We start from the raw sequence: 25,767 nt of genomic DNA on the forward strand, positions 1-25,767 counted from the left end.
ACAAAAGATCATTTGCTTTGATGTTTAAGTTCCATTGAATTGAGTTTTCATTTCTTTTTAGATTAATCAGGATTTATCATGATGTTTTATCTTAATTAAGATTTGTTAAATTCATTTTAAATTTCAAAATTTTGATTAAGTCACTTTCAACGTATTTTACAAATTCAAAATTTTATTGGGAATTGTAAGGTTTTAAAAAGTAAAGAAAAAATTGAAAATAAAATTGCAGTAATTTTGGTGGAATTAAAATCAGTTTTAACAAGTTAAAGTGCTTAATTATACGAAAACAGTAAGGCTAACATAAAACTACGTACCTTAAATATCAAAATAGTGAAAAGAAATTAAGATTTGTGACAATTTTACGTGTAAATATGTGCATATCGGAGTTTCAAAACAAAACAAAAAATCAACAAACAGCAGAAATTCAATGTTTTTCATAATACAGCTATCTACATTGATTAAGGCATGGATATTTTGGATATTTGTAAGCATTGTGCTGTTTTAAAATGTGAAATTTAGATTTTTAAAGCTGAAATCCTTCACAACTGGTAATTTACTGGATGTACTGGATCTTTTTATAAACATTTCTTGATTTTTTTTTCACTTCCGGATCTTACTGTTCTATTTCTGACTGATCCAATTCCTCACAATCTTTAATTTAGAGAAAAATTAGAATTGTCAAACACTTTACTTTACTTACTTTTCCGTACAAATTCCTAGTCGATTTAAAGTTCTGCTCAGAAGTGTATCAGTGATTTGCATGTTGTTTGTAATAATATACAAGCAAATTATTGTGCTTGCTTAGTTTTAATGATGTGTTTACTAATTAAAATAGCCTTTTTATAGATCAATCACCTAAATATAAATCCTGATCTAAATAGCAGCTACGTTATTGAATTAAACAAATTCAGTTGTGAAGAACAGTCAACATAACTCATCAATTCAATGTTTTTATAGAAATTATTCATTTGATATCACCTTAAGCAATAGGAAGAGTAAATCCGTAAAGTAATGTTTGCATATATCTATAGCAAGTAATATAAATAAATGGATAATAGTACAAAGTGCTCCTTGATTAAGTTAGTAAATATTATGACAGGCAGTCTAAGATAATATTGGCATTAAAGAACTGAAGGTATCTTTAAGAGAAAGGAATTATCGAAATGTGCTAAGCTATTGGTGAAGGATAATTAATTTTGGGAAATTCATCACTTGTCGATCCTGAATGGTACGAAATTTTCAAGGCACATTAAAGCTATTTTATCTAAACTTGCTAAAAATAAACTTAAAGTTGTAAACATCTCCAACGATGACTCAAGATTCCGTTTTTCTGTGAGATGTTGTTATAATAATCGTCTTATCACTTCATTACGACATCAGTCAACTGACTTATTCAGTCTTGTTTTTTTTTTATTCCTTCCTCGATTTGATGCCGAGAAACATTGAAATTTCATCAAAATTAATCCACTGTGTGAACAACAACAATGACAAGAGTTGATATATGAGCTTTATACTGACATGTGGTGATGACTCTAATGTATTTTAATTCAAGATTGTGTGTATTTTACGAGAGAAGTTAGATTAATTGAAGTGCATGTGAACATCCAATTGCATATAAATAATTCAATATAAAGAGAACAGTAAAGTGTAAAATTTAAATTGATCAATTGCATGTCTTTATGTCTTCATCATGTAAATGTTATGCAATGAATTATTCAGTTTTGTGGAAAAATGAATTTTCTGAAATGCACCAACAGGTTTATTCTCATCTGAGCATTTTTGCTCATAAATTATGCAGGGAACAAAATATTTGCTTTTTATAGCTTTTTACAGTGCATTTTTTTTTAGCATTTATATAATAACGAGATTTTACACATCACCCAAAAAAGTCCTTACCCAATGTTAATTTATGACTTTTGGATTTTTTATCGTGATTTAAATTATTTTTATCATTAAATTTTTACGCGTTAAGCTCATCCATTTTTAAAATGTCATTTTTTTTGCAAACCACATTTTTTTTTTCAACTTTTCTCGAGTATTTATAGAACAGATTATAAAAAGTCAATAATTTGAAATGTTTTTCATTATTTTTTTAATGGAATTTTTATTTCTGGACCAAGAAAGGATTTCAGTGCTGGTCAATGCAGCTTCAATAATGATAATTCAGTGTCAGTATCGCTTAAGCTCTAATTAAAGACACAATCAGCGTACATTAACAAGAAGAGATTCTAAAATTCACATATCGTGAATACAATTAAGGAAGTCAGATTTTCTGCATTCGAGAGCACTACACGTTTTATTAGTTAAAGGCAAGTTATTGCAGAGCTCGAATTTGACTCAGATTTTGTATCAAAAAGACAACTCTAGTTTACAAATTCAAGCTCTGAGTAAATGTCTAGTACAGAAGTTGACAATCCTCTTTTTTTCATGGCACAATTTAGTGATAAGCTTCGATCGAAATCGAACAGAGCATATGGTTCATGAAATTTCGAAAAAAAAAAAGATTCTCGGCGCACAGGTTGCTCATCACTGGTCTAATTAATGACTAGTTCTAAGGGTTTCTTGTCCACTCGAGTCAGATGTTATTTGCAATTCATTTCTTTGTTCCTTAAAGTTTTGCTCTCTTATGTTCAGAATCCTATAACATATAAAGACACCGCTTTTAGATACCGTAGCGATATTTCATCATGCTTTTTGCCTGTTATTCATTTTAAAGCTTAAACCTATGAATTTGATAAATGAACGGACCCCTAACCATTGGTTCAGAAATGCCATAAATTTTAATTCCTTAAAAATTTATCATCTGTTTTTGTTGGGAAAAAAGTTTGCATGCTCACTTAAAATGATTCCATAAAAATATTGTGGACACAAGACTTCTTTTTTTGGTAGATAAAAATTAGGTATTTTCCAGTAAAATCCACTCAAGACTGTTTACTGTTTATTGCAGTTTTTGTTTACAGTCTAAATTGTATAATTATGTTAGATTTCAGGCAAAATGATTCTTTATCTTTATCACATTATAATATGTACCCACTTATCTATTCTTTTCTTTGTCATTAATTAAAATGAAAACATTTAACAAATGCAATTGGTGATGGCCGGAAAATTAGTGAATTTTGGTTTTCCTTACATTCAGGCTCAGTAATCCTGATTGGTAAGCCTTTGTAGTTACAAATATAGAACCTTGACCGACATAATGTAGAAGGTTATGCCACTGAGCTTTTAGGACTCTTCTAAAGTTTTTTTCTAACACTAAATGAAAGCCTTCTTCATTTGGCAGTCGTATGGATACCACATGGCTCTTAAAGCTACCTAATGTATTATTCTTCATTAGTGGACGCTTCCAGAGACATATTACAGTTTACACATCAACTAATAGATGACAACCTTCCAATTACTGACCCTGAAAGTAAAAATGGCCATTGCCAATCGTAAAAGTTTATAAGGATGATGACAATAAAAAAATGAGGCAAGATAATGAAAAATAACCACGATGAACAAAAAGCAATAAACACAAAAATTTCAACTTTAATTATTATTTTATAACCTCCAATATTTTTTAATTCAAGTGTCAATGAATTTTTTAAAGGAGTCAATAATTTGAGATTATGTCGAAAGTCATATAAAGTACTGCAAAATTTATTTGAGGAAGTTATTGCTTTATTGACACTCCTGTCAGTATGGAGTCATGAGGTGAGTGAATTTATATTTTTATTATTTTGGCAAGAGTGCAAAAGTGATTTGCTTTAATAAATCCAAATTGCTTATCCATGAAATAAGCATTTCGAATCAGGAACGGTTGTAAAAGTTAAGTGGACATTTACAAAAAGTACTGAATGAAATTGGCTAGTGTTTATAAATTTGTTTCGAAAATTGGTCATTTAATGGAAACAAAATTGAGTGAAGTTAGAAGTGTGGAACTAGCAGTTGCAACTTACATATGACTTGACATTTGAAGCTATTTACTTTTTGTATAAAATGTCCATCAGAGTGGTCGTGAATGCTATCATTGCTCGACCAGCAAGTCTAATTTCAAAAAAACCAAGTATTTTGCTTCTTAATAACTTTAGTCTTGACTCTAAAGTAGAAAAATGAACTTTTTCTCAACAACTTGTGCCAAACGGAAATCCATCCTGCGTCCTTCGATTTTCTTACCACTAAACTATCGGGATTGTTAGAAATACTTGAAAAAACACCAACTGTAACTTTTATTTTGCTTTCTAGACAGTGCATAGATCTTTACTGTTGATAAGGAAATACTTAAAAAATTTAACAATTGTAAGAACCTGAACTCGATTTCTGGTAAAATTCAAAACATTTCAATTTTCACCACGAGCGACACAAATGAAAGAGTCTCCACTGCGTCACTTTTAAGGCTCGTTACTTATTTACTTCGATGGCCGCACAGATCAACTGTGAACCATGGTCTCCATCAGATGTCGCCTATGACTGTTTCTATCGCCGGCTTCCATTTGTCAATTGCCAATACCAAATGTAATGCTGTGTTTATCGACAGCTTCCTTCCAGGAGCTCTTAGATCCCAGGAGTTCTTAGGTCAAGGTTCCACTCAAACTCTTTTATTAATAATAAATGGAAGCTGCAGTCACACGCTTCCCTAAAGTGTGAAGCCAAAAGGCATCCATATGGCTGCCAAACGGAGGTGTCTTCTATTTGGAATTAATAAAAGACGGCTGAAGTCTGTTATACCGCCATAAAATACCATTCGTGTCGTTCGTGCAAGATTCTCAAGATTTTGACTAGATTTTCCTCAATTCGTACAAAATCACATTTGAGTCTTGTGATTTCTTATTTAAAATGCCCATAATTGGCTTTGATAATAAATGATGCTTAATATGCTTAATGTATGTATAAGAGATTATACTATTTGAATTGGAGCATAGTGACAGCAATAATGTGTTATCATTTTACCTTTTTGATACGAGTGATTTACAAAGCTTGAAGCTTCAAGCACATTTTAAGTTCATTTCCACACATTTGAAGATTATTTCCCTTGAAACTCAAAATTATCTCCTCAACAGCCCTTATAAACATGTAATAAACTTAATGATTATTACTTTTGGATACCAAAATGAATCATAAATCCACACTTGCAAACATTGATAATTTTTTACTACAAGTTACTCTGATAAAGTTTCAAAAAATTTGATAAGATAACATAAAAATTGAGCTACAGACACGCGTTGATAAATTTATTAGTATTTCAAGCACCAAAGCGAAAGAAGAGCAATTAATTTTCATTAAAATTTTTCATTCCATATTTAAAAATAAATAAAAAGTGAGTTTAGAAGAAATTTTCTCTCAATTATCGTAATTGCCTCACACATCTGTCATCATATAAAGTGGATTAATTTTCTGTGTATGAAAATTGATAATAATTAATTTGCCTCTCAATATCAACAGTAGTGAATGAGTATGGAATCAAATAATATAAATGCGGTTTGTGAGAGATGCATTCCCTTCAGTTTGATTTCATATTACGTCGCGATTAAGTCTCGTCTAAAGGAAGAAGAAGATTTTTTGTTTTCTTTTTCATAGTTTTTCAGTTTCTTCGTCAGCAATAAGTTTTGTTGTTGTACGATCAAGTTGAAAATCTATTATTTTTCATCAAAAAAAAAGCAGTCTGAATAATTCATGACAATCAATGTTTTTTAACCACACATCCTTACTTATTGACGCGTTAAAAATTTCGCTGTGAATTTATTTTGTGGTGAAAATAATAAAAAAAAAGATTTAAAAACACACAATAAATTATTTTTATATTCTCGAATCAATCATTCAACAGTAATCTCATTAAACGTTGTGGAAAATCTGTGGAATAAAAGTAGTGAAAATAATTAGCAGGATAAGCTTGCCGTTTATTCAATAAAAGTACGTATTATGAAAAGCTTTGTGCATGATTACCTAGCTTTTATGAAATACAAGTAGCAGTAATTATGGCTTGCATCCTTATGCATTATTAGTTTCGTTACTATGTTAAAAGAATTGCAATGTATCAATGAAGAATAATAGAATTTTTTTTTAAAGTCCTCGTGTTATTGCATTGATCGAGAAACTTAAGAGCACTTTTGTCCATCGATCAGTATTTGGTTGGCAAAATGTATCCGGAATCAGGAGGATTTACAGCAAAAAAATCATGAAAAATAACGATTAAATTTTTTTCAAAAATTAACGTTCAAAAAATATTTAAATTGTTGTCGAGGGCAAAACTTTCAAGGGATTTTGAATTTGAACAATTTTTTAATTTGTTAACAAAAATTTAAATAGGGTAAAAAATATAATTTCTTGCGCAAAATGCAGTTGAAATTTTTAAATGTCCAAAACTTTTGAACGGAACCATGAATTTTACCAAACAAAGCTTAAAAAAAATACGATTTTCGTGAATTTTCAGATTCCGTAAGAAAAATATTTTTAGGATGCTCCATTACTTCAAAAATCGATCATTTATACTGTATATAATTTCTTGCGCAAAAAAATATAATTTCTTGCGCAATTTTGGACAAGTAGGCGATGTACTTTGACGACACAAATCTTCAATTTTTGGACGATTTACCCTTCTTTCTGACATTGTTTTGATTCCAAATGGTTTTAGGATGATTTTTGATTATTTTAAAAATATTTCAGAGGTTGAAAACGCGAAAAAATTACCAAAACAAAATTTTCAAATTTTCGTGTGCAATTTTGGACAAGTAGGCTAGAACAAAAAAAATTTGTTGTGATAATTTTTTCGCGATATCAACCTCTGAAATATTTTAAAATGATCATAAAGCATCCTAAAACTGTTTGGAAGGAAGACAGCGTAGCAAAAGAGGGTAAATCATCAGAAAATTGATGTTTTGTTCCGTCAAAATTAATCGCCTTATTGTCCAAAATTGCGCAAGAAATTATATTTTTTTGCGCAAGAAATTATATTCAGTATAAATGATCGATTTTTGAAGCAATGGAGCATCCTAAAAATATTTTTTTCACCGAATCTGAAAATTCACGAAATTCGTATTTTTTTAACCGATTTCGGTGTCAGCAGAGTTTATCGTTTAGAAGATATAAGGATTTCAAAATGTCACGTCAGAAAAAAAATTATTTTTTGGAGAATTTGTTCGCGCAAGAAATTATATAACGCAAGAAATTATATTTTTTACCCTAGAAAAAACAATCCAATTTCCAATTATTTTCACATTTAACTATGATTTACACTGATTAGATGATCTTATATCTTCTATACTATAGCAATTTAGTTTTGAATACATGCTTTTCTGAAGTAAAAAGTACAATTTTCATTTTTCATTCAAAATGTTATTCGAAATTAATTTTCCCGCCTTCGATATCAATTTCAAAGAATTTTGTTGTTCTTAATTGGCTTTTGACAAAAGAAAGAATATCAATTTCCCTTATCATCTGAAGTTCATCATGTAGACACAATTACAATTTTCAATCTTTGTTCTTCCTCGTTCAGATATGAATACATCATATTATGCAAAAACCTGCACTAAATTGCTTTAAATCCATAACAAAGAAGTAACGGTATTGTTTGTAAATGCATTTCTGAACTGAATTTCATTGATTGTTTCAGTTCCTATCTTCATTTCAACAAATTTTATCATCACATCATTCAATCCGACTGACATTTCATGAATTTTCAATTGATCATTTGTTTATTCATTCTGTTTATTCTGCTTAGAGTGAGAGTTTGAAGCGGAACTACAAGTATTGGGGTGCTAAGTGCCGACTGATTTTCATGGATATATATTGAAAATCATTAATTCATGACCTATATATTTCCTTAGTGATGTCGGTATACACACTTTAGTCACATAGTCGACACATGAAGGAAAGGAGGGAATCGAAAAATTTAAATACAAAATATTTTGTATATTTTATTCCTCAAAAAAAATTTAAAATTTAAAAAAAATCTTGAACGAAAAAAAATTTTAAATAAATTCTTATTCCCCTTCAAATTCTTACTACATTATCTATGGCTTTCGGATGTGAATGATTATTTTATTTGGCATGAGTTACATTTTACATAACACATGTTTGTTCATTTGTGCGTCTGCAAAGTTTCAATTTTTTTATCATCAAATTTATGCATAGTTAATGCATGAAAGTGAAATGTCTTAATTATCATACATGACATCCAACATCTGCACAGTAATTAAAACAGTCATGTTGGAAATAAATTATGATTTTTTTTTTCTTGATAATCATCTTTATGTCTGATAATTCTGTATGATACTGATATTCTGTATTCTTGAATATGATTAAAATGCTTTGCGTTAGAATTCCTTAAACGTTTTCTTGTTGCTATGTTGAATGTATAGCTTTGAAAACCGCACAAATCATACGGTCCTTGGCATACTATATGTTTTTGGCTTAGAGCAATGGTGGCCAAACAGTGTACTGTCAGTAGATTATAGACAAATTTAAACACATCATTGTGGTATCAGGCCATATATATGTAGACTGATCTGCCAATTTAAGCATTAGGTCTCTCAGGTAAATAATATCTGAATCATTCTTTTGTGAGTGCGTGAAACTCTGGTATCAGAGTACGAATCTATCAATCAATATATAGAGTCTTGTCGATAATGTCAAGGTTTCGAACAATCCTCACGACATTAGAATTATTAATCGAATATAGTGTAATGATAGTGAAAACTGTATGAATCAAATTGTATTACTTACTTTACTTTTTACTTCCTTGGCTGGAGTGCACTGGGTCCATTGCCGCGTTTAAAGAACGTCTTTGGACAGCTCTATCTCAATTATTACTTACGTTAAAACTATTCAAGTTGTTTCGGTACCAGAATTGTTTTAAAATTGTTATTATATTTTGAAATATTTCCATCATATCGACGAGCCGGCAGTATACTTTACATGCTACGAAAAGCCTTAGCAAATTGAAGAATATTATCTAAGAATCTCCTTTTTTGACCCCTAAAACATCCTTGAATATGTACTAGCCTAGAAACATTTGGACAATTTGGTTGTATTCGATGAAATTTGGATGTTTTCAAATTCAGCATTTTTTTTTTGATGCCCTGCTAAACTCAAAATTTCATTAGATGCTGTTCACTTACTTACTTTCTTCGATTGCCGAACTGTGATCTACCCTCCCTCAGATGACTCTTAAAGCTGGATCTTACGCCGGCTTCCAATTGTCAATTTCCAATACCAAATGCAATACTGTCTCTATCGACAGCTTCTTTACAGGAGTTCTCAGGTGCTGTTTACTTATTCAGCACTATTCTTAAGTTCGTTATTCTGTAATGAGTGAACCTAACATTGTCGTTCATGAAACAAATATTAAAGATCGTGTGGTTAGTTCCTATGAAATATGACTTTATAAATAAAGTAAATATTTCCATTGTCACATTTTATAAACCTTGTTATCTCGACAATTCACACTGTTTATTTCGATGCGATGCATAAAAACAGAAGAGCAAAATATAAAAAAAAAGCATGCAATCATTTATGACTATTTGTTTACTTCTGCACAATAAATGATGCAATTTGTACAAACATCATAAATGTATGTTTCACATCCTGAAGGTGTGTACGTCAACACAATCAATAACAATCCGGTTATACAATCCACATATAGGAGAGTAGAATAAGAAAAAAAAAGAGGAATAAGACGATGAATATTTTATAATAAAATTTGTAAAACAATATATTTGATATTTTGTTCTGTACATCCATATGACATGGAAAGGAAATACAAAACAGTAAGAGGAAATCTGTAAAGATAAAAAAAAAATATATTTTAAAACATCAGAAGCAAATGTGTTGAACATATGGTCACTTACGTACGTGTAATTTTTAATGATTGCTGATTCCCTCCGTTGCTCCTTCATTCTTTATTCAATGATTCAAATTTGACATCGAGTGAGTGTTTTCCGTGTACCATATAACCTTCACATTGAATTGCAAATTCAATTTACATGACATACACATAGCTGTGAATTCTCTTTTTATTTTAAAGCAATTTACAATTTTAATTTTCGAAAAATTTTCAATTCATCTATAACATTTGACATTATCAATGAGTATATGTACATTGAATATCTTTTTTTTTTGTTTTGCATCGCTTTAGAAATACTACCGACATTTCAATTGTGCATATTAGGTTGATATTCATTCATATGTTAGTTTGATTTTGAGAGGATTATATGCTATTATGGAAATAATATACTGCATAGAATTAAAATTGATAATTGTTGAGACTGTACATAATGCTTAGGCTCAGCCTAATGAGCTGGAGAAACTGTGATTGACAATCAATTGCACACAGTTTAGAGTGAGATCCGATGCACTTGCATGCTCTACACATTGCAAATACACGAGCATGTATTTGAGACTATCTAAGATTGATTAAAACTTACTTATTTCGCTAGCCGTACATATCAATTGTGTTTCATAGTCTCCCTCAGTCGACGCCTGAAGCTGGCTGCCGATTGCCAATTACCAATTCCAAATGTGATTCTAAGATTGATTATTGTTCATAATATGCCAACGGTTATTTCATATTTAAACTGTATGCAACTACAACTAGTTGTTTTTCCCTTCTATAGTTGTTAGTCCCCTTCATATAAATATTCAGTCTCATTAAGAATTTCAAAGAATAAACATAACATTTATTTAAATTTGTTAGGAAGTTCTTTATAAAATATTTATCAAACAATTTGTAAGTATTGTGATACAAACTGCAACAGTTATTACCGAGCGACACAAATGAAGATGACTAAGACACGGAACTTTAAAGGCTCCGATAGGGATGACATAGGCAGTGCTTGTTTAGTTGCAATATTTGGTTAAAATAAAATAGCAGTCTAGGCAGTGCCTACAAGAATGCAAATTTGATTACCTTACCTTTGGCAATTCCTAGTAAAAGACAAAGCTACCATGATACATCTAGGCACCTATCCATAGACACATATCTGACAATTCTGATCAATCAAAACTGAGACTTCGAGAAATCAAACTATTCAGCCTAGCCTACTCATAAAAAAATCTAGGAAATACTCTTTTTGTAGCTGCAAATCAATCACATTTCACTCAACAAATTGAATATATACATGCAAACCGTTTTATTTATGCTAAGTATCTACCTCCAATCAATTACTCTACAACCGTTTCATTCCACTTAGAAGTAAGTTGTTGATTCTCCAACATGCAGCATAATTATTGTAAATAAACGCTAATTGGACTGTAGTTTGCTGTGATGAATGAATGCTTTCACACTTGTTATAAAGTGAGTTTTCTGATGCTCTAAAACAAATAGTAAGCACGAGTCAACAGCAATTTATGAATGTTTTGATGAATGCGGTTTGTTGCACTATTTGCAGACAAATTATAATTTTACAAAACTCAAACCACATATGTAGTGTAAAGCTTGTGACTACATCAAGAAGTGACACATGTAGATTTTATTTTGCGATAAATTGCATAATTTTATTTTTCATTCAGTTTTGTAAATTTATTTAGGAAGACAAACAGTAGTGGGCATATGAAAAACATGTTTGTTTCTGTTGTTGAAATTGAAATGTTTTGACAAAAATTATTTAAAAATTTTTTAAACAGTTTTAATGGCTTTGGTTTTGATCTTGTCTTTGTTTGATGATCGCATAATCGAGATTTGTGTCTCACGAATGTATCCTACATTCCCTAATTACATACTTTCATTCAGCTTCTTTTTGTTTCCATTCTTAGTACAATTTTATATAATTAGATCCCGATCGACACATATTGAAATAATCCCACTATGGTTACAGTGTAGAAGCATACTTCGAATCAAGTAGCAGCTAATTGGCAAGCTTGGTTATTGGCTGTCTTTTGATTCTGAGTATACATACGCGCCGTCACCAACAAATTTGATCATTGACTGTAACTTGATTCAATGAATGTTTCAGAACGACCATTGACAGCCAATGATCAATATTGACTTTTGGTTCTGAATATGCTTTTGGACCGTCATCGTGGTGACCTAAGTGTCATGATTTGACAACTTTTCAATATTTGCAAAGAAATTTACTAGCATAACTAAAATCGATCAAAAGAATCAATTGCTAAAATAATGCCATCTATAAACTTAAACACACTAACTTCAATTAATTATTTTGTTTGGGTTGTCAATGATTTCATATTCGCAATAAAAAAAAACAAATATAATTATGAGCATTAGTTATTCCGCTCGACCACAATTTATGCTCCGTCGCTTTTATAATAAACACTAAGATTTATTTCTTACTAAATTACTTCGCTGGATGTATAGATTATCGGAGATCCATAGCTTCCTTAGTGCCTGGTCCAATCATGACAACTGCTTGCTAATTTTCAATACTGTCTTAACAGCTTCATTTCATGAATTTTTTGGCAGTCTACGAAGTTAAACTTGGAGATCTTATATAGATTTATATTAGATTCTATTAAACCCAAATTGAAGCCCAATGGGTTTATTATGAAATGCTTTAGAAAGAAGCATGGGGGAAAGGATCAAGACTTTCTTACGTTTCAAACAATAAAAATATTTTTCCATGGAAATCATGTTACAGAAGTCAAATTTTTGCGTTACGCAATGAGTGAACGGCCTCAAGCAACCGTTAAATTGAAATCTTCCTACATATTCTTGGTGGGGTATCATTCTAGTAAATAAAGTGAAATTCAAAAACAAAACGCAAATTAAATTGATAAGCAATTGCTGTGAGTCGAAAATTCATTCTCAGTCTCAATTATAAATTGACTTTGATGAACAAGTTCTGTAAGAATCAAAAGTGATATTTTTTAGCGCATCTGGATATCCAAATTTATCAATGACCTTAAAGAAATTAAAAAACAGGTTTTTAATTTAAAGAATATTCAGAACCAAAATTAAAAATTCATCGTGCCTTAAGTATATTAATAAACTTGAGCGTATGTGAAAGTTGAGTAAATTCTCTCAAAAATAAAAGTAATTTTGAAGATATTTATATTTGCAGAACAGTATTTTTCGGTATTTTCAAGTGTCTCTCAATATATTTAAAGCCAAAGAGAATGTAAATATCACAATATTATAATAAAAAGAGTCCACATACATCTCAGCTGATTAATGAAAAAGAAATAAACATCGCTCTCACATTATTTCTTTTTTATGCTTACAGAACGCAATTTCGAATGTGTTTGTTGTATCCAGTCTGTTGTGAAGTGAAACGTGAATAACTAAATTCTTTTTGAAATTTTATAAGACTTAAGTCTGCGATCAGTAAAATAATAAATTCAAATCTGAACCGTAAATTAATTCAAATCAATTTTAAAATTTATAAAAATCTTGTCGATTATCATTTAAAAATAAGAAGCAGACCAAAAAAAAATATTTCGTGACGATAATTGGCTTCTTTTGCTGAATTTACTTATTACTCTTTCATCACACATTCATTCATTGATTTTCGTATCTCATTGGAAAGTTGGAGAGACAAGATAGAAAACACGTAAGTGTAATAAAGCAGAAAAATAAGATAGAATAAGCATATACGTGACTTACTTTTTGCTTCTTTGGCATTGGAGGAACAAAAATTTTGTTTTTTTGTAAATTTATTCTTACTCTTGTGCCTTTACTGATCACTTAGCATTGACATTGAATTTTTTCGCTGTCTGATTTGTTAAGCATGCGACCTTGTTTTATCACCTTTGCAAAATTTTGTGGTAAGCTAGGCAAAAAGATGAGATTAAAGTGACAATACACAATGAATTGGAACTGACATTTTGTTATTAAAAACTAAGAGAAAGTTTTAATGCTTGGTATGTCAGTTACATTTTTACTTAGTTACATATTACAACACCAAAAAATATTGTATTGTATGTTGTGTGGGCGTTAGTTTGATCCCAATAATATTCAACAATAATAATTCTCTTAAATTCAATCCAAAGGCGCATCTGAAATGAATTACGAGTCCTGCTTGATCCTCATGTTTCTAGGCTTTTAATAATCAAGAATTTGAATGAATTTTCTAACGTTTGTAGCTATAATAATATGTAAGTTAAGAATTTCTAATCTAAATGCCAAGACTAGAATATTTGTGGGTTCAGCAACAGTAGTGAAAATTTTCATAAATAAGAGCTCATTTTCTTAAATTTATTTAAGAATATGTTTAATATCTCCCAGAATCCTAAAATGAAAACAAATTCCAAGTAGATTTTCTGAAAAACCGCGTTTTTTAAAAAGCGCGGTTTTGCGGTTTTCAATTATCATACAAATGTATGAAATTTTTTTAAAAAAAAATACAAAACTGGTTTTAGGATCGGTTATTCAATTTATGCTGTTCGGGAACATTATTTCTAATGAGTATGGAAATAAATTTTCACATTTACAAGAAAGGCACTCTGCGTAGAAATGGTTCAATTTTGACTTAGCTATGACTCTTGGCCAGATCTGTTAGAATCCGGCCATAAATTAGAATAAAGCTGATTTGAGACCAGATTATCAGTTAGTTCTATGTCGTGTGTTTTTCCTTTTTAGAATCCATCATTTAACTGATCTGAATTGGAAAATCGATCAAACATTTTTGATCAGTCCCGCTCATTTGACATTGAAATTAGCAATCAAAGAACAAACTGTTAACAGTATCAGTATTTACCGTTAAATCAGCTACAAATACAGTTTTCTTCCAAATTTAGATCCTGTTGAATGAATTTGAAAATGAGATAAATTTTTTCTCTTTCTCTCTATGCCTTTTTTTGGTTTTCTCAGATTACTTATGTATCCATATGAGCTTTATAACATGGGTCTTGCTATTGACTTTCAAATTCTCCAATCAATCATTGTAAGAAATTAGTCACGTGCGGCACAGGAAATTGCCTGTTAAATGATTCATCGTTTTCATGTTATTGAGAAGAAAGTCTTTCGGTCAGTTAGGTTTGAATTTAATTTTCATGTTTATATTTCGGAATTGACATCACCAACTCGTTTATCGTTTAGAATTGGAAAAAAAAGAAAAAAATATTCCCATCTGCATCAGAAATTGATTTATGGACAAAATTGTGATATTAATGATGTAAGCATTTACCAAACAAAAGGCACAACTGATTATAGACCAGAACAATTATCAACATGAAAATGGAAATGCAATTATCTGTTTGACAACTGAAACATCATTAACAATCATAAATGAGTTTAAATCTTTGCACATGCTTAATTTAATAGTTCCAAAAATGTCATAACAGATAATTTTCAATAAATATTAATGATCATTATGATTATATGTAATTTATGAGCAGGATTCTCTTTCCGTTATGTCAAATCGAAATGTTCTATTCCCTTTAATGCATTTTGTTGCCTTAGGGTTGCTGGATGTCTTTAATTCTATTAAATTGAGTTGTGATTAAAAATATCGAAGAACTTGACTTTTAAGGTTCAAGCAATCCAGTGGTGCGCAACATTTTTGTACTATGACACATATTGGTGTTATGTCTTGACTGCAACCGCTCACGGCATATGATGATGATGATGATGATTGGTTCCTATTGATCCACTGTGAATCGTAGGGCGTTAATAAAGTGATTGAACAGGTCTCTGTTCCGGGCTATAACGGCTACTTCTGCTAACTTCTTTTGTTGTTGTTCTGCCTCCTTCTCTACTGTTGTACGCCAAGTAATTTTCCTTCTGCCAACACTCCTTTTGCCTTTAACGTTCCAAAACAGTGCTTGTCTCGCAATATCTGTTTCGTGCTTCCTTAAAGTGTGACCGATCCATCCCCACTTTCTTCTTCCAATCTCGACAGCGATGACTTGTTGGTTTGTCATCTTATACAGTTCAGAGTTACTAATGACTTTTGGATAGTAAATGCCACAAATCTTCCTAAGGCATCTGTTGACGAAAACTTGAATATGATTAGTGAGTGATTTAGTCACTTTCCATGTCTCGCTTCCATAAAGTAACACTGACTTGACGTTTGAATTGAAGAAGACGGCATATGATTCATAGCAATTTTTGTCTGTACACTAGTGTGCCGAGGCACACAGGTTGCCCATCCCTGAAGTTAATAATTTGATTCTAAATCAAACTAAGGAAGCCAGCCAAAAAAAAAATTTATCTTTTCCTCAAATCATCATCTTACACATGCACTACATCATATGCACAACAAAGCACATGTAGAGTAAAATAAATTTTGCAATCTCTACTGATAAGGAACTCAGATTCGCAAATTGTTTTTCACTTCCACATTTGATAATGATTCATATTCTATTCAATTCCTCATGCTATGACCCTCTTAATTTTGTTGATTAAAACTCAGCTGATGTATTTGCAACCTCATCATGCGTCACTCATCAATTGCGGATGACTTTTTATATTCATAATAAATGAATTTTTAGGGATAAATAGCATATCGAATATTGATTAAAATGTTAATGATTGAGACATGGCTATGTGATAAAATAATGATCATTAAAATTTTAACGATAAATTGATTATTTTATTTTGATTTGATGAGATTCTAATTGAAAAATTTTGCAACTGCTCGCTAATGTCAATTAGTGGTGGATTGTGATGTTTTGATTATGGTCACTGATTGCGTCAAGCTTGATAAAAACGGATTTTGAATATTTTTGTGAGGGAAAATAAGGACTTGATCGATTGATTGTGGATTGATTTTAGTAAGTGCGTACTCTCTAAGTAATTAGATTATTGTCTGTGATTGTTTGAAACAACAGTTTTGGATGCTTTCAAAAAATAGAGTTCGTAGACGACGAAAGAACTCTTGATAGGAAACTATCGATAGAGACAGTTTCCTACACCTGCATTAGTCATCATCTGAGGGAGGTCAAAGATTCAATCGATCTATACGACATGCAAACAACAGGAAAATTTGATTTATGCGAAATTTGCTACTATATAATATCCCGAGCAACACAAATTAATAAACCTCGGCCGGAATCTTTGAATATCAAATGGATGCTGCCTTAATTTGACAGCCATATGGACGCTAAAGTGAAGCGGCTTCAATTTGATATTAATAAATGAAGTTTAGTGGAATTTTTAAAGTCTCGTGGAGCCTTCTTCATTTGGGTCGATCAAGAACCCACGCAAAAGCAGCTTCCATTTGATGGACCCATCAAACTTCCATGATATCCTTCCTTATCTGTGTGGCTCGTTATTCATTTGTTGCTTATTTTCTATGCAAAAGCTCATCATTCTACTGAAAGGAGGAAGTTTGAATGAATCTTATCGATTAGGAAAGTTCACGCAAAGTTCTAAACTAATAATTCTATCAATCTTTGTATGGAGGATTCAATCGTGCATAATAATCATAACATTGAATACAATTCTCACGATTATAATCGCTTAATCAAACTTTTCAGCAATAGTGAGTTAGGAACTTATTAGTAATTTGTTGTCAAAAATTGTTGTGCAATTCGTTAAAAATCACTTAAAATATTGAAATTTGATGTCCCTATCGACAAAAGTTTTCATGGTATTCAAATGGCAAAAAAATGACATTTAAGGAGCATGACATCCAAGGACACATGGCAGTTTACATGAAAAATGCCATAGACGCCATATGGCAACCAATTGGATCCCATGAATAATCTGTGCCGATCGGGTATAAATCAATATTTTCAATCACTTTTAAAACTCCATTGCCGGTATTTCACTGAGGAAAACTCCATCAACAACTCAATCTATTTCCAAAGAGAGATTTTTTTATGGCACCAACTGTGAAAAAATCATATTTTATATCTCCAATAAGGTTATTATAACAGCTTTTGTTATTCTGACACATTTTCAAGCTTCAGCCTGAACAAAAGCTGATAATGAATGTGGAAAGTGTAGAACCTATCTCAACATTTTATTTACTGTTATAAAATTTGTTGTTGGCAAGGATTTATGACACGCAGCAGTATCTCATACCAAAAAAAAAAAAAAAAAATTAATATGACACTGAAAATTTTTCCTCAGCGACAGCAGACATATAATGTGTTCATGATAATTAATATTGTCTGCAATGTTAATGACATTAAATTTAGTTTTTTTTTTTTTACTGCCGTAATAAATCATCATTTCTCCTTCTCATGCTTAATATCGCTGAGCTTCATTTAAAAATTAATTACATCAATTTTCATTTATTTTTCATTATTAGTCAGTTAAGATGCGCGACAGTAATGCAGATCAACCCAACGAGTTTACATCTCTAAAGCAAGATATGGCGAAGACTAGTATCTCAGAAAATATAAAAGGGCAACGAAAAAAGTCCGAATGGATTCAGGTTAGTAAGTTATTCTATGTGCGATTTTATAATTAAACGATAATTAAATTAAATTTCTAAATTACTACAATAAAGCTTTATGGAAATTCCTTCTCATTTTATTGGTGCAATTTTTGGAAAAGCTATGTGCTGATTATTCTAACTTTTTCTTTGTTTAATGTTATGTTGTAAGGCTTCTTGAAGTTATGATTTCGACGAATTTTCAAGGTTTACTGAAGCCTTTGTTTCGATGAATTTTCATGATCGAGACAACAAGTTAATTAATTCTTCGTAGTCTCATTCTTGACAATTCTTCGAAGTCTCTGTCTTGACAGAACTCGAGACTGAGTCTAGATAGTCTTTTTCTCGGTTTCTTACTTACTAAAATGATTTGGTTTTGTAAGAAATGAATGATTTTTGGATTGTATGAGCATCAAATTTACGTCCAGAAGTCCTTGCTACTTCCTCACAATATGTCCCGATATATTGTGAAGATTGGCTCAAAAAGGACCAATTTTAAGCTTGTCCTTCAACAAAAATTTATATTTTAAATGACTACCTAGTTATCTCGCTCCGTACAGGAATTTTATATCAGCCAGATAGCGGCTACAAAGCATCCAAGTGGCAATTTTCTTGTTAACCGTCATAAGATATAAATTGTATGGTCACTTAGCATGGAAGCATAGAAATTGTTACTTGGATGTCATATGGCAGCCACTTGACTGCCATGATTAATTTGTGCCGATTGGCTATGGTCCTCAAGACTCCATAGCAATTAACAAAGCAAAACGTGCCGAGAAGGTTCCTTACTTTCAAATCTTCACATAACTTGCCCCTAGCAGATGCGCCATTAACTATCCAACCAATTCCCAAAACTTTTCCATTTTCTTACTCTCATTCTTCTTTTTAGATTGCTTGCAGTTTAATTGCAAATGCGACAGTATTATCTTCAGGCATGGGACTTGGTGAGTTAAACGAGTGAGAATGTTAATGAGCGATTTTAAATAAATTCATTTAATACATTTTTTATAGGATTTCCAGCAATTACACTGGAAGCGCTGAGAAAGCCAGATAATCCAATGAGTTTAAATGACGGGCAAGCTAGTTGGTTTGGTAATTGACTTTGTGCTTGTAAATTATCATGAGATTAGTTATAATTGTGATTAATTATTTTTATATATAGCGTCCTTGAACACGCTCGTATGTCCACTCGGGGGAATCTTATCAGCTACAATTCTAGATCAAATCGGTCGACGATTTACGCGTGAGTGATTATTTCCAGTATTTTGTTCTAAAAATAGATTTCTATTATGTTCATTTTATTCCATACAGTCGTAATTATTAATATACTAGCTATAATTTCGTGGGGACTTATGTATTTCTCATCACGAACTGACTTTGATACAATGCTATGGCAAATACTACTGAGTCGATTTTTGATAGGTAAGAGAGAGTTTATGTAACCTTTTTGCATCATTAAATACTATTTCTATGGTTAAACGAAATTGCTATCAAGGGAGATCGATTGAAAGGTAAGGGAGAGCATATTTATAAAATGTAGACCCGACTAGCATTTGTTGGGATTGTTTGTAACCAGATTATGATTTATGCTGAATGGTGGTCTGTAAATTGTTCTTCTTACATCCATAGATAGAATGTCTAAAGCCGGTTCTATCCTTCGGGAACTTCGGCCTGGAATTTTTTGGGTTTTCTTAAGATCTCTTACCAATTTTGCTCCATTTTAACTTTATGCTTCAAATCAAAGGCAGATTAGGGCAAGAACTGCAATATTATGCCACAACGACTCATTCAGTCACTTACATACAGCATGTCTGACTCGTTCGGGTCGAGGTTGCTTAGAGGAACTAAAATAAATCTATATTAATAAGCTTCCAATGTATAAGTTATCAATATATTGCATATGCTAGTTATTTCTCTTTAAAAAGTGTGTTATGAGGAAAAAAGTTTTCACATGAGAGTTCATGATAGCTTATATTTCTCAATAAGAAGCTTAATGTAGATTTTTAACATATTTTTGAGAGCATGTGACATTAGTAGTTACAGTTTTTCGCTATTTAAAGTTAGTTACTACTTTTCTGGAACTGCATTATGTAGCGAAATTCATATTTTGTCACCAAAAAATTTGACTCAAATAAATAGATAAGGAAGATTGAAGAAAGACAGTTAGGAAAAATGTGCCGAAAAAGGCCATCATGTCAAAGCTCTTTACCGTCTTATCTTCCCCGCGTAAGATGGACTGTATGGGCTTTATATTAATCTTGTGTGACATTTTTCCACGTCGAGGGTTAGCTAATGATCTGTCGAGTATCCAGAATTTTCATATTTCTCGTCTGGAATTGCTTTTCATACCTTAATGTCGGTATCGGGATGTTCAATTATCACGTAACGCTCTTAGACGGTCGGGTTAGAGGGGAGAGGGCTGGTGGTAGAGATGTTATGCTCTAAATCTGTCGTGGTCAACCATTAATTTTTCGCGGCACACCTTGGTGGTTTGTCTTGACCGAAAACACACACAGCATATGGTTCATGGTATTTCCAATAATTTTTGGTAGAACACTAATATGCCGTGGGACACAGATTACTCTTCACTGCTCTAAACATTAATAATGCTATTAAGGAGATGGGGGATAAGGTCAATATCTCGGCTTTTCGCGTTACATAATAAGTGTCTTTTAACCATATCCTAGTAGTTTCTCCAAGTAGTTTATCTTTAACAGATCCGACAAAATGCGCCAATGCTTCCCTTCGTCTACAACAAATCTTTAGCTACATTCCTTATTATTTGTTGAGAAAATATATTACCCGACAATGATGATAGCTTTAAGAAAATTATTTTAAAGTATCTACTTAAAAGTACTTAAAAATTGATGCTAAAAATAATTCTCTTTTTCCCACTAGCTGCAGCTTTAAAAGAAACCTTTTTTTGATATCATGAAATTTCATCAATTTTCAGCACTACATTTTTATTCCATTATTTTTTATTTATCATATTTTTTTATATGAAAGGTGTTACGATTGGCTTATCTAGTTCACCCGCAGCAGTTTATTCTGCAGAAATAGCAACACCAAAATTACGTGGTCGACTCACAACGTTTACTAGTTTGGCTATTGCGGTTGGAATTTTGATGATTTACACTTTGGGCTTCATTTTTCCGGTATGTTTCACATTTGTGGATGGAAAACTGTTAAAAAAATTTATATGACGACAATTGCGTAAACAATTTTGCGAACATGCATACAGTGTATTACGTCAATTGTTCTTTAGAACAATGGATATATGAATGGTAAAATTTAATTTTCCTCAACAGGACGATTGGCGAAAAGTTGCAGGAATTTCAGCAATATTTAGCATATTTACATTGGGTCTCATCTATTTTATGCCAGAATCACCATCATGGCTCATCAGTAGAGGACGCACGGATGAAGCACGTAAAGCACTTGCTTATATACGCGCCATTAAGCATGATGGTACGATCGAGAATTTATATAATAAATTAATACAGACATACGCAATTTAATTTTTCTACACATTCTGTCTTCCTTTTATTCTCATATTCTATGATATAGAATTATACACAAGCGAGTTATTAAATGAGGAAATGCAGCGGTTTTATGATCAAATCAATTCACGAAATAGCTGTGGAAATGATAGCTTATGGAGCATTTTGAAGCGCCCGGAAATTTATAAACCGCTTGCTATTATCAATGCATTTTTCGCCTTCCAGCAATTTTCCGGTACATTTGTGATTGTCGTTTATGCATCGAAATTTGCAGAGCAGGCTGGCTCTGGAATTGATAAATTTTTATGTACCGTACTTATTGGAATTGCACGAGTTATTGCTACAATCATTTTAGCATACTTTATATTAGACAGATATGGTAGAAAGCCACCATCAATTTTCTCTGGCATAGGTAAGCATAAATTTTGTAGTATTATTTGAAAATAATACATTTTATTGAATATTATAATAATATTCAATTGAGCAAAATATGAAAAAGAAGCGCTTCCGCAATGGTCTTTAAAAATATTATTGAGAATCAAAAAATTCTCATTGATTGAAATGTTCATGCTGCGCTGAATATGCAAGGAAAGTTTTTCAATCGAGGAATATAGACTTAAAGTTGAGGAAATGACTATGTGAATTCTGAGGCAGTGCGCATTTTCTGGTTTGTGAATTGAAATATGACTCTGAGCGACACAAATGAAAATGGCTCTGATTTTAAGGCCACCAAATGGAAGCCGCCTCCATGTGAATATCATTTTACAGCCAATAGGATGTCATTTGAAGGCGGTGTTTATAAAAGAGGTCTAGCGAAGGCTTTAAGGCTTTATAACGGAACTCAGGTCTTTCACGGATTGCAAAAGAATACACCCTCTTTATTTAACGATCCATTCAAATATTCATACCCAACTCCCGAGTGACAAAAATAAAGAAAGCTCCTATGCAAACCCGAGTGGCCAAAAAAATGTTAATTTTCAGTTGATGACTAGTTCTAACGTACTTTTGTCCATACGGGGAAGATTTTATAGCTCCGCTTAAAATCTTGAAGCACCAAATTGAAGCTAACTCTAATTCAAGGCCAAATGGCAGCCATATGGATTTCATTCTTCATTTATGTTGCTAGGGATACCCCTCACATTTCAATATAACCTTCTGACTACTTACTAATCAAGAATTATCAGAATTAAAATTTTTAATTGCTAGAATCACCTTTAAGAAAAATAACACATTTGCTATCAATTCCGATAGATTTTGACCTAGATTTTAACATTATCTAAAAAAGGAAATAATAAGTAGATCATCTATAAATTGTTAATTAACAGTGATGCTATAATATGCTGATTAAAAAAGTATTATATAGATTATGGATTCCGAGCGACATAAATGAACAAGGCTTAGTTATGGAGTTTTTTATGGCTTCGCTAATCCTCTTTTATTAACACCAAATGGAAGCCGATCGTCTAATTTTCTTAGTCATATGATCCAAAGCAACAAATGGAAGCCATAAGGCTACAAGAAATAGACGGACCCATTTGGTGCCAACAAAAGAAATTTAGCGGAGTCTTAAACGCTCCGTAGCAGAGCCTTTTTCCATTTGGAGCTTTGGAAACCATATGACTGCCAAAAATACACGGTTTACCCGTTCATGCATTATTTGTCCGTGGCTTCCAGCAGTGTATTCTTTGCAGCATATGACTTTTTTGGTGCTCATAAAAGAGGTCTAGCAATGCCATAAAACCTCCGTAGCAGAACCTTCTTCATTTGTGTCGCTCGGGAGATCATCTGTGAATATCCAAAACAAGATATGTCCTTATTGTACTTTTAACAATCCTGCTGCACTTTGGCATTTTGTTTGTCGACTTAAATTGACATACAGATACAGTCAGACGGAAACAATGACAAAAACATTTCCTGCTGAACGACAAAAAAATGTGCTGAGAAACTTTTTAGGAAAATGATGCAAAAATTTTTTTTATCAAATAAACAAAACTAAATCAAAAAATTTTTTTTTGCCATTCCTCAAGGCAAAAGAGTAAATTGAAAATGACTTTGCAGCAAAAACTTTTCCTTGCTATCAAAATTTCAAATTCAATTTTCCCTTAATGATTGATTGAATTGGTTATATGCCATTAAAGGAATGTCATTTTATGCAAAAAAAAAATGTCGATGTATGGAAAAAAGAAAATTTTGCCTCAAAAGCACAAAAATTTTGCTCTCTAAAAAGTACTTTAGGTACTTCTGACGAAAAAATAAAAAAAGCAGCATAGATGTAGATTGAGAGAAATAAATTTACATAATCGTGCGCATAAGGTGATGAGAAAATTCAATTTGAAATTTATGGAAATTTTCGTCTCTATTCAACAGGAATGACAATTTCTATGCTAATACTGGCCATCTATTCGTCATCATTTGCCCAAAATCTTCCATACGGCAATTGGATTTCAACATTTTGTCTACTTGCTTACATTATCACGAGCACTTTTGGCTTCTTAACAATACCATTTGCAATGTTACCGGAGCTTTTTCCACAACGTGTACGCGGCGTAACAGCAGGCATGACTGTTTGTGTAGCATACTTTATGTCATTTATCGCTATTAAGTTATATCCATCTATGCTTGATTTTATGGGAAATAATGGTGTATTTCTTCTTTATTCAATTGTATCATTGTTTGGTACGATATTCGTTTATTTCATTCTGCCTGAAACGAAAGGAAAGACACTGCAGGAAATCGAAAACTTATTCAAGCGACAGATTTCAAATTCAGCGGAAAAAGTATAGTGATGTCGTATGTGATTTTGTGCTGCAAGTCTTAGGGATTGCAAAATACCCGAAATATTCGAAAACAATTATTAGATTTGTAGAAGCTGATAGTTAAGTTTTTTTTTGTTCTAGTGATTAATTTGGATACTCCTGGAAATTGTCTAATTTCTGAATTACTTAAAATAATGAAATAAATTATAAATTTAGGAAAAAAATTAACGAACTTTTTTAATTTAAATTATAAACTTGATTATTTGCAGTATTTAAGGGCATTTAGAGTCAGGTTTAGACTCAAATGAAAGGCTATGGATCACAGTTGATTTGTATGATCAGCGAAGTCCTTAAGTAAAGTATCCGATTGTCTAGATTGACTGAAAGTCCAACTTAATATGTGCTCGGCAAGATCACCCTGGGGGTCGTTCACTCATTATGTAACCCAAACATAGACTTTTTGACACCCTCCGTAACAGAATCTCCATGGAAAATCTCGACACCCTGCTCTAAGAACGTTACATAATAAGTGAATGACTGCTAACCGATAATGGATTTTCTTAGGCAACACCTCAATTTTTGTCTGTCTAGCATATAATGTGGACACTTACTTTACATGAAATATCGACAATATACATTTTGAAACCGGTAATGACATCTCTACTTCGGAAAATAATTGATCTCTACTAGCGTAAAACTCAATTTTTATTTTCCAATAAAAACCGATACTTTTTGACAATTTAATTTTTTTAACCTGGAATGCTATGGCAGAACACTTGTGTATCATATATCATGTAGTTAAAATACTGCTGAGTTACAGCACTTTTATTTTAAATTTAAAAAAATCCAATTTAAATCGAAAAAGAAGTGTGATAAACAATTCTTGAATCGTACCTCAATTCCTAAAAAGAATTGATGCTTAACTAATCTAAAAATAAATCAAATGATCCAGAAATGTTTTATAAAATCGAATGCTTCCAACTGATGTAAATTTCACTTTTCTAAATGCTGTAATCTGTAATCTTACGATCTAAATATCCCAATTTCAGATTCACTATAGATTTTAGTGCGGTGAATTTAAAGTGAATTTTAAAGCATGGCAAATGAGCATGAGGGTGACCTAAGAACACTCGGACAGAGGCTGATGATTGAGATAGTTTGTTAGTATTTGTAATTGACAAAGGCAGCCAGAAACAGAGTTGAGACTGAAGTACCACGGCATGAAGTGTCCGAGTGCTCTGAAACTTTGTCAGAATT

At 31.7% G+C, this 25,767-nt stretch overlaps 1 protein-coding gene across 2 annotated transcripts; it reads left to right on the forward strand.

Moving 5' to 3' along the window:
- Positions 1–1,518: 1,518 nt before the first annotated feature.
- On the forward strand, positions 1,519–24,738 carry LOC139099982 (glucose transporter GlcP-like). 2 transcript variants are annotated; one of them, XM_070652538.1, is made up of 11 exons: positions 1,519–1,555; positions 3,570–3,693; positions 18,129–18,254; positions 19,144–19,198; positions 19,266–19,346; positions 19,417–19,497; positions 19,566–19,676; positions 21,261–21,409; positions 21,563–21,722; positions 21,822–22,166; positions 24,122–24,738. In XM_070652538.1, the coding sequence occupies exons 1-11, from the start codon at positions 1,527–1,529 to the stop codon at positions 24,535–24,537; spliced, it is 1,677 nt and encodes a 558-aa protein (XP_070508639.1). In that variant the 5' UTR covers positions 1,519–1,526; the 3' UTR covers positions 24,538–24,738. The 2 variants fall into 2 exon arrangements, with proteins under 2 accessions (XP_070508639.1, XP_070508640.1); XM_070652539.1 differs by lacking the exons at positions 1,519–1,555; positions 3,570–3,693 and adding an exon at positions 12,593–13,481.
- The last annotated feature ends 1,029 nt before the right edge of the window (positions 24,739–25,767 follow it).

This window comes from Chironomus tepperi, unplaced genomic scaffold (genome assembly GCF_022539635.2).
Source record: "Chironomus tepperi strain 1889 unplaced genomic scaffold, CSIRO-AGI_Ctep_v1 contig_48, whole genome shotgun sequence".
NCBI lineage: Eukaryota > Metazoa > Arthropoda > Insecta > Diptera > Chironomidae > Chironomus > Chironomus tepperi.

Coding starts and splice junctions, on each gene's coding strand:
- LOC139099982 (XM_070652538.1), top strand. CDS start 1,527: ATGACTCTAATGTATTTTAATTCAAGATT. Junction 3,694..18,128: donor TGTCAGTATGGAGTCATGAG/GTGAGTGAATTT, acceptor TTTCATTATTAG/TCAGTTAAGATGCGCGACAG. Junction 18,255..19,143: donor AAAAGTCCGAATGGATTCAG/GTTAGTAAGTTA, acceptor TCTTCTTTTTAG/ATTGCTTGCAGTTTAATTGC.